This window comes from Cupressus sempervirens, chromosome 1, assembly GCF_028749045.1.
Source record: "Cupressus sempervirens isolate cs-2001-9-10 chromosome 1, ASM2874904v1, whole genome shotgun sequence".
Classification (NCBI taxonomy): Eukaryota; Viridiplantae; Streptophyta; class Pinopsida; order Cupressales; family Cupressaceae; genus Cupressus; species Cupressus sempervirens.
This window is the reverse complement of record NC_143118.1, coordinates 763,503,012-763,515,713: the sequence shown is the minus strand read 5'-3', so window position 1 is coordinate 763,515,713 and position 12,702 is coordinate 763,503,012. Positions and strand designations below refer to the sequence as shown.

Genomic DNA, 12,702 nt, shown 5'->3' with positions numbered 1-12,702 from the left:
CTTGTGTTTTCTGATTGGACTGTTAAAACTTGTTGATTGTACATATTATATCTCTGACTGTGGCATAAATCACAGACGATCACTACAAAATATTTTGTTTCAAACTACATATTGTTACATCCTAAATTTTAGCTTAATTTAAAATTGTTCATACAGTCACTAACGTTTCCTATGAAGTCAGTTGACAGGTAAAATTAGTTATGATCATGTGAGAGGGTAAGATGGTTCATCGTAATAATTTCATATGAAGTTGACATGATAGTTAATCATTATGATGCTATTATATTGTTATCTTGAAATCTTAGAAAATTGGTTATTCATCATGGGAAGTGGAAAGGTGGTTAGCCGCTGTGATTATTTATGATTAATAACTTGTTATGGTAATTATTATTATATTAAGAAATATGATTTAATTGTGGAGAATTTCCTTGTAAGGAGCACGTCAAAGGGGTGGAAGCATTGTCAGAAAGAATTGGGCATAGGGGTACCACCATCACTGGGCAAAAAAAGTACGAGCCTTGAATCACCATGGTTGAGGGTAAACGACTAGGCAAGCAAGAGCGTACATTGGATGACCATGAGCTAACCTGTTAAATTACATATCATTTGAATAGTAAAAGAGATCATCAAGCATGAATTAAAAATTGAGCAAGTTTGTACCTTTGTAATTGTGGTGTTGGATTGAAGCCTCCTCGTGTATAAGCATGTCTTATCATATCGACATCATGATACCTAAATATCTATACATGTACATACATATATATGTGGACATATGTAAACCAATTATATATATATATAAGGACGTATACACATACTTGATATTTGGTATATACATAAGAAGTATATGGTTGGGGTTTACACATGTACACGTATATACATACATACACATATAGGTATCTATAGATACCATGATACTATATACTAAGACAATATTATTTCTTTCACCTTGGTTGTGGCCTAATATTATTTCATGCGTGTCAACCTTTCATATTCTATTTTATTTTCCGTTGGGCTTTATAATTTGAGATGGCCATTTTTAATATTGGTGCCGATAACTTCTCATTTGCATTTGTAACTCTCCCTGCCACCCTCTTCTTGTAATTAAGATAATGTACAAATGACCTTTCTTTATTATTCTCCCCGCTGCCTAGGAAGTGTGCCTCTTCCTCTCGCAATTGTTTGAGTTTATATTTGTTTGCAAGGCACAAACACTCGGCAGCATGGATTACCTTTTATTTTTGCATCGTTATTCCTCAAAACTATAGCCGGAGTTCTTACATTTGCTAGATACAAATTCTTCCTACATTCTGAGTTCATATAGACCCCAAGTAGAGTCATTGGAAAGGGTGCTTGTCATGCATCTTGGATTGATAAAACACGGCAACAAGTTGCATGAACTGACTCTAGGCGGAACACATTCGAGGTCATGTTTTGCATTTCATGTTTGAATCTTGATGTGAACTTTGAAATATGTGCATCTAAATTTGAAGCCATTTCATGGCTTGTGCAGTATAGGCAACCACCCGGAGGGTAAGCATGTAAGTGAATAAGGCCTATTTTCTTAAAGCTCTAATATCGAATCAGAATGCCAATTTGATGGCAAACCTTGACTCATATCCGACTGATATCCAGAGGAGGGTACATCCATCAGTTTGAAAAATGAATTACAACTGATTGCTAGTGATTTCCATTTAGAATTAATCTCATAATGATATATGATTTTGTTTAGTCAAATCATGAAATACACTTTATATAGGAAATCTACTCTTTAGTCCGTGATTTAAGGACAACAAGCATAAGAGGATGCAAGTAAAGTATACTTCATAATTCTGAGATGAGTCTGAGAGGGACATAAGAAATTGATTGTGACTATAATTTAGAAAGAACAATTAAGCATACACCCAGAAAATCCATCCAGGAGGACTATCTTGGTTGAGATGAAGGGTGAGTCAAAAATAATTGAACCATAGAATTATTTCCTGCATGAAAAGAAATGAACCATTATTAATAGTAATTGTAATCTCAAAAGAAAAGAGATACTAATTAACAAGAGTCAGCTCATGGTAGTCCAATATTCAGATCTTTATGCTTAGTCGAGCGGTGGGAATGATACCCTAGTACCAGAATGCTTAGTGGCTGATCAAGGTGTTCCATGTCTAATTTTGGGTAGGGAGGGCCTTTCTCATTAGAGAAAGTGTGGGGATAAGTTTAAGGTCCGTGGTTGGGAGGTTAAGCCCCTGATAATGTTTCCCCTCTCCACAAGATGCCAAGACATGCACCAAACAAAAATAAGTTATGCATTCAAACACTTATTGGTAACAAGTATTTACTTTTATGATGTTTATACAAGTAGAAAATATAATGGATTGATTTACGCCATCGATTCAGCTATTTCCTTAAATGAAAGAAACTTTTCTCGCCAATATAATTGGTAACCAGTTAGATCAATTGATATCTATATGCAAGAGATAGGATTATCTGATGGATGGTTATTTCAGTGTTTCATTTATATGAATAATGAATATGAGCGTATCTTCTAACAATATTTGATGCCCTAAATGATACAATGGTATTTGATGCCCTAATTAATACAATGGTATTTATGCCCTAAATGATATAGTGGTATTTGATAGTATTTGTTGTTTTGATAAAGTGATATAGCTATTTGTTCCTAAGCAGTATTTATGGACTAACCTGGGTTTTGCAGAAGCATCCCTAAATGGATTTCGGTTTTGAATTCTACAGTATATAGATTTTTAAATTTTGTGTTAAATTTGTTGACGGTATCTTCAATTGTTGTTTATGAAATCTCTGTTTAATTGAATGTAACCATTAATCTCATTCACATGAACATATAAGTTATAACTATCTTCCTATAAATATGAAGTATTACCTGTATTTCTTTGATATGCTAGTGGTTAGTTAAGATCCAGGAAAAGTGGTTGTTACACATATGCTCTCATATTGTTCATTATGTTATTCATGTAACTTTCTCATGTAACAATTGATCCAATATAGATGATTGAACTAGCTGATTATTTCTCTCCTTTTGCTATTCATAAAAAGTTCTAATTTCTATGCATCAAGTTTGTGAGAATCATTATTTTTATGATGTCTTCTTCCACAGGATGGCAGAATCGTGCTCTGATACCAATTGTAATGTCCCCATTTGTTCCTCTCAATTTTGAATTAAGATTTTATGTTCATCTTTGATACCCAGACAATACTTTTGATATTGCTTATATACTTATCAAGCTTGATGGTGTATGACTCTTCAATGTCCTTAATTTAATTTTAATATTATTAGATTGTGATTTAATAATAGTGAAACCATATATTTATTTATTATATCATTTCCAATAATATTATTTATTTGGGTTTTATACTTTTTATATTATCACATTATCAATTTATAACAAGAGTTGATCTATTACTATTTTGTATATGTATATATTTAAAGTGATATGATAATATTATTACTACGATATATAACATATTATAATTTATATTTTTATCTTAGTATTAATATTATATTTTTTTTGCATATTTTTTCTACTTTTAATATTATAAACATCATATCTAATGGTTATTTATTATTAAATCTCATCTCAGGATGGGGATATCATACATTGCACTAATGGAATGATGGGAACAATAAGGCTTTGGTGATTTGAAACATTGCCCACAAAATGACCCGAGTGCATATAGCTAGGTCTATACGACACTAGATCTCCCGCACCACTTTGCATGATACTCGAGTATCAACATATGGTGAAAAGACAAATTGATATGCTTGCCCATACAGTCAAGTATGTAGGATCCACAATACCATATGGTAGACTAGGATGTACACCGGAAGTAATGGACCATACGGTCACTCTCCCTTTAGCCCTCTGTGTACTATGTTGTACGACCACAAATTCCTTCGCATGGCATACGCCAATTTGCAGCACAAATTTACAACTCCGCAACCTTCGCTGTTTGTTTGTTCACTCCTGAAGATATTGTTATGCCTTTGAAAGTATAATTATATATGCAAGTACCCTCAATTACGAAGAACTTCAATGTAACCATACTAAAATTACCAAATTGGTGCAAGAATGGAGCAATGAATTGATAGTCATCAAAATCCTAGCTACACAATTAAATTTTCAAATTAAACAATAATGGTACTTCAGTTTTGCCAAATTTGAGAGAGAACACAGCTAAATAGCGTAAGGAGTTACTCCCACCAAAGTTTCATTTGCCAAATAGAGAAGATCTTTCACTTCCAAAATGGCAACACTTGATCTCCAAATGGAATTCAAAATAGAATAAAATATTCCAACACATATACCTACAACAACCTACAAGCTTGTATTAAATACCCCTTTGGTGAAACTCTCAAAGGGCGCACAAAAAGTGCCAAGACAACCAATACCTACAAATAATAAATAAATATGGTCTTGATGGATGATTAAATTAATTGTCAGGGCCAAACATAAAAAATTTAATAAATTAATTAATTTAATAATATTGGGGACATTACAAATGTTGAATTTTAGAGGATGTTGCAACTATAATGGCATTGCCTATTTGGTATATGCTTTCCAAATGGCAGCAATCTCTCTTTATATTGTGAAGAGGATCCTTCATGGGCTATGTCTATTCATTAACATTTAATTAATATAATAATTTATAATTTAACTAGAGATACACACACATATATATCATACATACATACATACATACATATAACTTCAGTTTAGTCTCTTGAGTTTATCCAACTGAAGCTACCAAACAATAACGCTCCCTCTTAGCTAGGGAGGATAAACACAGGACCATATATAACCTCAATGTAATATAAAGATATTGGGAGTAACCATCTCCTAAATGTCAACTCATGTGACATTCACCATGTACTCTTTGAGCAATGGTCTCCTGAATGTTCAGTTATAAGATATTCACCAAGTACTATGAGTAATGACATCCTCAATGTCAACTCATTTGACATTTACCAAGTACTCTATGTAATGGCCTCTTGAACATCAATTTATATAACATTCACCATGTACTCAAAGTGTTCAGAAGGTATGCACACACGCATACTCATAATTACCATATGAACATCCACCATACAAAACATAATCTATCGTGATCTACATAGACATCGTAAGATATCCATCATAATAGAAAATTAAGTTATTGGAAGATCGTCACCTTTCAATAACTTCTACAAATACAAGTGATGATCATTTGGAAGTCATCACTTCGTCATGATCTACATCGGGGGTAGGCCCATTAAATCACGTAGCCACGCAAATGATACCAAAAGTTTACATGAATTCAAAACTCTCTCTGATCCTAATATGATCAAAGATCTTCAAAGATTAATTGAAACATATCCTCTATCTGCTCCTTCAAACAGATGTGTTAGACTCCCTCTAAACATCAATCTTTTGAGCTCCTTTACCTTTGAAGAAGTGTCAAACTCCCTCTAAATCTAATATCAATCTCCCTCTGCCCACAATAGCATTCTTGTTGGTATTATCGTTGAAGTATTATTCTTAAGTGTTTTACCCTGCTATGGCTATGAAGTATTATTGGTTGGCTTGAGACGATAAGGCTACCCTACTATGTTATTGCAACTTGTGCAATTGATCTCTCCATTCAATACTTATTTCATTAATCTTCTCGGCAGGTTGGAAAATTTAATGTTTCCTATGAATGGTGTTTGCTACAAATGGGTCTTTGCCTCATCTAATATAAAAAAATGTGTTTACTTCCTTAACAGTCAATCATCATCGATCCACGTCATCTCTTTCTTTTCAGTAGGTGTTGAGTCTTCTTTTATTCCTTCCATGTTCTTGTTATGAAACGTCAATAAACTTCTAAAATAGATATTCTAACTTAGTTGTAGTTATTGTTCCAAGTAAGAAAACTTCCATATATCCCCTCATTTCTTTTTCGTGCCCCTTTGCATCTCACTATTTTTTTACCTCCTTATCCTATATAGGCTGGCATAGTACTCATATATCTGATGACTGTGTTCATTTCTACTTCTTGTCGTGGACCTTTCCTTTCCATGTGACAGACTCCACTTGAATCATGTGTCGTCCTTGTCATCTTTGCTCGGTTTGTCTATATTTGAAGATTATGTCTTCGTTCCACAAATAGCGTTGTATAAAATTCAACAACGCTTTTCTTGTTCTCATTGTACTCCTTGTCAATATTGTGGTGTGGCAATGGCATTATCATTGAACTAGGACATTACATGATCCACATCCAAACCACACAAAATTCAAAGTGGGCTTTAACATGGCTGAGAATGATGACAACGTAAAACTTATTATGTCAAATAACAGTGGCGCACCCTCACCTCCTCTTCAGCCTCGGTATCAATTCCACATAATGAATTAATTCAACAGCATCCACAGCTCCTCTAACAAAAACTAACAACACACTTAGGATTTTTCGTTAAGAATCATGCTAAGGAATCAGTTCAGCCAACATCCAAGCAATGTTTCCCAAGCTTGCAGCTATTTCTATGCAGCACAAGAATCTAATGCCTCCTTCATAACGAATCATTTTAGAAGATGCTGCAAATGTAATGATATTGCCTGTTTGGTATATGCTTTCCAAATGGCAGCCATCTCTCTTTATATTGTGAATAGGATATGGATAGACATGTCCCTTCATGGGGTATGTCTATTCATTAATATTTAATTAAAATAATAATTTATAATTTAACTACACATACACACATATATATTATATACATATATTATACATCACATATATACATAATGTATATAGCTTCAATCAGTCTTTTGAGTTTATCCAACTGAAGCTACTGAACATTAACAACAAATGTGCCAAATACCTAATCTATCCCTAAAGTGATAAAATTTTGAAAATGTTGTGCAAAATGACATTTGGGCACTTTTGTGAGGATCTAGGTGCCACTACTACTTATTCAGACCTTGCCATATGAGAAATTAAATTACAATGAGGGGGTTCAGGAATAGCAACCAAAATTAATTCAACAATTGTCGTTATCATTATCATAATAGCATTGAGTAATGACGAAGTATCATATTATTGATACATGTAGGAATAATAAACCTCCTAGGGTGTACAAACAACTATAAACTTTTAGAGAGATATAAATAAATCATCAAAACAATAAAAATGTATTGCGATACAAAATAATGTACAATAACCCTACTTATAAGTGCAAGAGCAGTAAGTCTAATGGCAACAAACTACCAAAAAATAAAAATAAATTGCCCAAGTAAACTTAAGCATGAGAGTAAGTACTGATTTACTCTAGCACCCATTCTTACGTGCAACTTAGGGAAAGTATTTTATGAAAAATGAGTAAGACACAAGATGGCTCCCCAGGGAATAAAACCATTTTAGGTACCCATGTACAATGCAAGTGCATAGAGAAATCTCTAACAAATTAGAGAAAAGGAGAACTACGTGAGAGAAAATCCCTCACTAAAAGAGAGACAAACAAATTGCATGGATGGAGGACTCAATCACACCTAACTAGGACTACATGCATCATGTATATACAAAATATTCCCCCCCATAGGAAGACAGGAGACACCATGCACCCCACAATGAGCAATGTGTTGCAAAAATGGTAACTACTTGAAGACAAAACATAGTTCAATATCTACAAGTGACATTTATCTCACTGGGAAGAAGATGAACCAAGTACAAATACAAGAATGCTTCCCATTCTGGACATGAGTGGCTAGGAAGGAAAATACAAATGTAGGAAGATGATTGTTTATCGCTAGAGCTAACAAGCTTAACATGTACAAAATAGATAGTAACAAAAAGTAATATAAAGAAACACAACAATGTTATTAGAGAGCTGGCCAACTTCTTTATTAATCTTAGAAAATGTTTACATTAAAATATTCAGACTTACAATGACAACACCACTCCTTCATTTACAATGATGATGAAGATCGGATACAAGTGCATAGAATATATAGTGTCGAAGAGGTGCAACTATCAACCATCACGACTCTCCGAACTACCAACCCCGACTACCTATCCCTTTAGACACACTAATTAAATGTTAACAACTAGTTTTATCACCAAAATCCCCCCCCCCCCCCCCAAAAAAAAAAAAATTGAAAGCCGTCTCCAATTATCAAAAAACAAAGTTTCGACACAACCATCTATACAAAAAAAAACTTAAAAGGGCGAAGAAAGTGTCCTTCAGGGAGTCAATGGTGTTCAAGCTACTAGCTGCTCTCTAAGCCTATACACCTACTTTGTCTGGTATTTCAAATTGCTCTCAAATACCATCTAATGCTCCTTGTCTGACTTTACCATATATACTACCTCCAAAATCTTCTTATCATTTTTATCTACCTACTCCATAGCCGAGGCTTGATGTGTTGTTCACCAAGTCTATGTTTGGTGTCTACTATCACCATTTTCTACATTCCAAGCCATTTAGCCCTCCCAGAACTACATTTTGTATTGTAACGTCCTCCTACATGTGGGATCGCCCTTGCACTTTCGGTTTCACCTTCTTCTTGCCCGAGTCCATATCTATCTTTCCTACAACTCTTACTCTTGATGGTAACAATTTTACTACTTTGTTCATGTCAGAAGAGCTAATTTATGTTAACTATTGCAACTTCTTTTTCTAGTCTTTCTTTCGTTGTTGATTCAAACTCCACTGCTAAAAGTCTTTTCTTTGAAATTTGTGCAAGAGAATTTAGTTAGGGTGCTTCTTGTGTTGTATTTATTCTTTACAACAATTGCCCAATTACTCGCAACCCAATCTTTTGTGTCTCTATGTTGCCTTAAATTAGACACATGTATGTCATCCTATCACTATGTGTACACCGTATAACACTTTGTAACCACCTCTGCCAATGTATAGTCTACTCAAGCTCACCTAGATGGCATTTTATGATCCTGCAGCCCTTGAAGATTGCTCAGTTCACAAAGTCGATTTAATTTTGCGTGGGCTATGGCTTTTGTTTTGAATCCCTAGAGACTTGATATTGTTCATGGCTTAAAATCCTTCTGCATGTGCAACATACTTCGCAACACTTCATCTGTATGTCGTCTCTACCTGTGAGGCCTCTCCTAGTGATTTCAACCCTTAACTGTACAGTGTTTCTTCATTGCACTCGACCACAGTCAACATTTCCCTCCCCCACAGACAATCTATGATCCTATCTTGGAAGTCTTCTTTCATCACTGTTTGCTGCTTTGTGATCCTTTTTTTTTGTTGCTCCATTCAGTTTTCAAAGTTTGTGGTGATCATGTTGCAACCCAAATCAATCATGATTGTTCTTTCCTTTACACTGTGACTTCAATTTTATTGTATGGTGACATTTTAATCAAATCGTGACTCTTGACAATCTTGTTTGCGCACCTACCTCCTCTGTATGCATTTAATTTTTTTATTGTTTTTGTCATCTCATGTGGTATTCACTACACGGACCCACTATATGGGGTATACACTACATGAGGGTTACTGTATGGTGTTCACCGTACAATATCCACCACACAAGGTTCATCATACAATGGGTCCTCTTATTTATTTTATTTTATTTTTTGAGAATTTTACAATTTACCTTACTCGGTGACGCCTCCTACTTGCCCAAGTTACCCTTCCTTTTCATGATTAGGCTTCAACTTCAACCTGTTTACCACGTTTGGGATCTCCTGTCCGTTAAGTGTTCATAACTTGATGGCCACATTTTGTACAACTTCTCTCACCTTATAGGGACTGAGCCACCTGACTTTGAATTTACCTAGATTGATTTCATTGTGACGATTATACTTGAGTACCAGTTGGCCTAGAGTGAATCATTTATGCCTCAAATGTTAGTCATACCATACCTTCCTCCTTGATTGGACTACCTCAGTCACCCACTGCACCATCATCCAATGCTAATCCAATTTATTTAAGATGAATAACCTTTCCCTAAGGCTTTCCATTTTCCCCAACCTATTCTCAATTACAATCTTGAGGCTTGGAACCATAAATTCTGTAAGGGCAACAACTTGTTGGTTGTATATCAAATTCAAATCATGTTTGGTCGGTGGTTACTCTTTATGTCATTTGGCAACCCATAGTAATGATAGTTGCTTCTCTTCCCAGTCTTCATGCTCCACCCCACACGATTTGTAGATCACTGACACCAATATTTTGTTTCTAGCTTTGGCTAGGCCATCCACTCAGGACTAATATAGACTCAACAAGGAATGAAAGATCTTGAATTCTTTGGTAAGCACCAAATGATATTATTCACAAAGTAGCCACCCAATCACTTGTTAGTTGTAACGAAATATTGTACCTCATGATAATGTGTTCATAAATGAACCTAGTTGTGCTCAATGTGGAGTTGTCTAGTAGGAACCATACCTCCACCCACTTCGTAAGGTACTTTGTTGCTACAACAATATATCTTCATTGTCTAGCTCTACAACCTTTCAATGGCCTAATGAAGTCAAGGCCCCATCTCTCGAAAATTACACTTCCAAATATATCCCCCACCTCCAAGAACTTGTGAAATCCCTATGGTACATCTCCATAAAGGAGATCATCAATTTTGAATTTTTGGTTTCCTTCCACACCCATAGAGCTTTGACTACTAACCATTGTTGTAATCTAAGAAAATGAAACAAACTTGAAAAAGTTTTTCACGGACTTGAAAACATTCATCAAGAACTCAAAAAAAAAAAAATCAGAAGACTAAAGAATAGGACTTAAATGTTTATCTTAGATGCTTAAATCTCCTTTGAGGAAGTTGTTTGGCAGTCCACAAATGATCTCCTTAGAAAAAAACCACCTGCCCTTCAAAATGTCAAAATGGAGACAAAATAAGTTGAGAGCAAAACAAGCAAAATGATATGTTTTTGAGTTGAAAGCCCTCAAAAGAGCCATTTTAGGGTTAGAAGGAAAAGAAACTTTGTAGAATAAAACAAAAGTGTTTTTTGTTTGACTTTTTCATTGAGGCACCTAAATGCGTTTGGGCGTGAGTTGGATGTGTGCCCAGCCCTACATAGGCGTCTGGATGTGTGGGATGCACATCCTGGTGTATCTATAGGGATGGGTTGCATCTTGCACGCACCCATTATGCACCCACAAGCGCATTCATAGATTTATTTGCATCCAATGCGGGCGTACAAGAAGCAATCCCACAATATGATAGAGAACACTCTTGTACTTATTTATGACGCATATACATTTTGCAATTGAAATTTATCAAAAAAATGTGTTCTAAAGAAATTTAGCAATTTTCAAGTTGCCAATTGTTCACCAAGTTATTGCCAATTAACAAATTTTGAGTCTGCCAAGATTTTGAAGAGTTGGAGTTTACCAACGATGACTGTACATAATGTTAATGGGTCTAAAATTTGCCCATCTCAAAATGGAGTATCACGCATTTCTATGATGGGAAATGTATGTAGCTAATTTTGCATAGATTCAGATCCACATTTGCAAACTAAAATCCAAATGGAGTGGCATCCATACCTGCAGTATCAACCCCAAAGGTCACCAGACAAAGTCCAAAAAAACCATGTACATTTTCCATAAATTATGCTCCAGCAACACAGGCACTGAGTTATAGGGGAATGGACAAAAAAAATAGTAGTTGAGGAAAGTTTGATTGTTGGATTGATCTAAAGGTGGCAAATTCAGCTTTTCATATGACAGAGTAGTAAGGAACATACTGAGTATTATACTTTCCACTATCTCCACTTGTCCTTCCAAATAAATGACCTTAAAATAGATGGGCAATTGCAGTGTGACAATGGGTACCCCACTAGAGGATTCCTATCATAATTGGTGAGTTTATGTGTTGAAATCTTTTACATGTTATTTTTCTGGCTCTCAAAAACATTCACCCCTCTTCAAGGCTGTCATTTGTTCGGCAATTAAAAAAGTGATAATCAAATTTTGATTTGTAAATTCTACTGCAGTTAAAAAATTTACAGACCAATAAGAAAATGCATTACCATCTCAATTATCAATGCAAGTGGTTGAAACATTCTAAAACAGTTAGTTTCCCCTCATTATTCATTAGAATTTCCAATTTCATTTCAACAAGATGTACAACTGAAGAAACTATTTACCTTCAGACTCTCTTGCAACATTACTTGCACAAGGCCAGGGGCCTCCTTATGTAGCAATGGTTTTGTTGCTTCTGGAGTAACATCTCTGGGAGTAAATCCGGTGCCACCTAGCATTGCAAACAGATGAAACAAGGTTGGAAACCTACTTGATTTGAATATCCGGTTTAGCAGTTAAACAGGTCCAAAAAACAAGTTTAATGTGAGGAATTGGCACATTCCATTTTTTTATGCTTCTCCAGAACATCAATTTAAAAGACAGTGCACACATCAAAAACAACTTGTCAAATTAGTGATTCTTGAATCCATCCATTTCTCTCCAATGTCTGGAAACTTATAAAGAACATTTTTAGAACAAACACTGAAAAGTTCTAGGATAAACTGGAGCAGTAGAGTTTCTCATAAGAGTTGTTAACTAGAAAATGACATTGACTACAATCCCTAAATGTCTCAAGTGCAATTCTATCACCTGTAGTGCAATATATAATTCTTGTAAGGAGCGGTGGTAATTAGGCAAAGTGATTTCTCTGATGTTCAAAAGCATTCAAGCACCACTTGCAATGTTCTTCAAGTTAAAATGGGTCATATGCAAAAATC

General features: G+C 34.9%; 1 protein-coding gene across 1 annotated transcript in view; it reads right to left on the bottom strand.

Moving 5' to 3' along the window:
- B73 (molybdopterin biosynthesis CNX1 protein / molybdenum cofactor biosynthesis enzyme CNX1 (CNX1)) overlaps positions 1-12,702 on the bottom strand; it is a 255,040-nt gene that overhangs the window by 44,318 nt on the left and 198,020 nt on the right. The window contains exon 12 of the mRNA XM_089789691.1: positions 12,109-12,215. Within this exon, the coding sequence (XP_089645817.1) occupies positions 12,109-12,215 (107 nt within the window). The remainder of the gene's footprint in view (positions 1-12,108; positions 12,216-12,702) is intronic.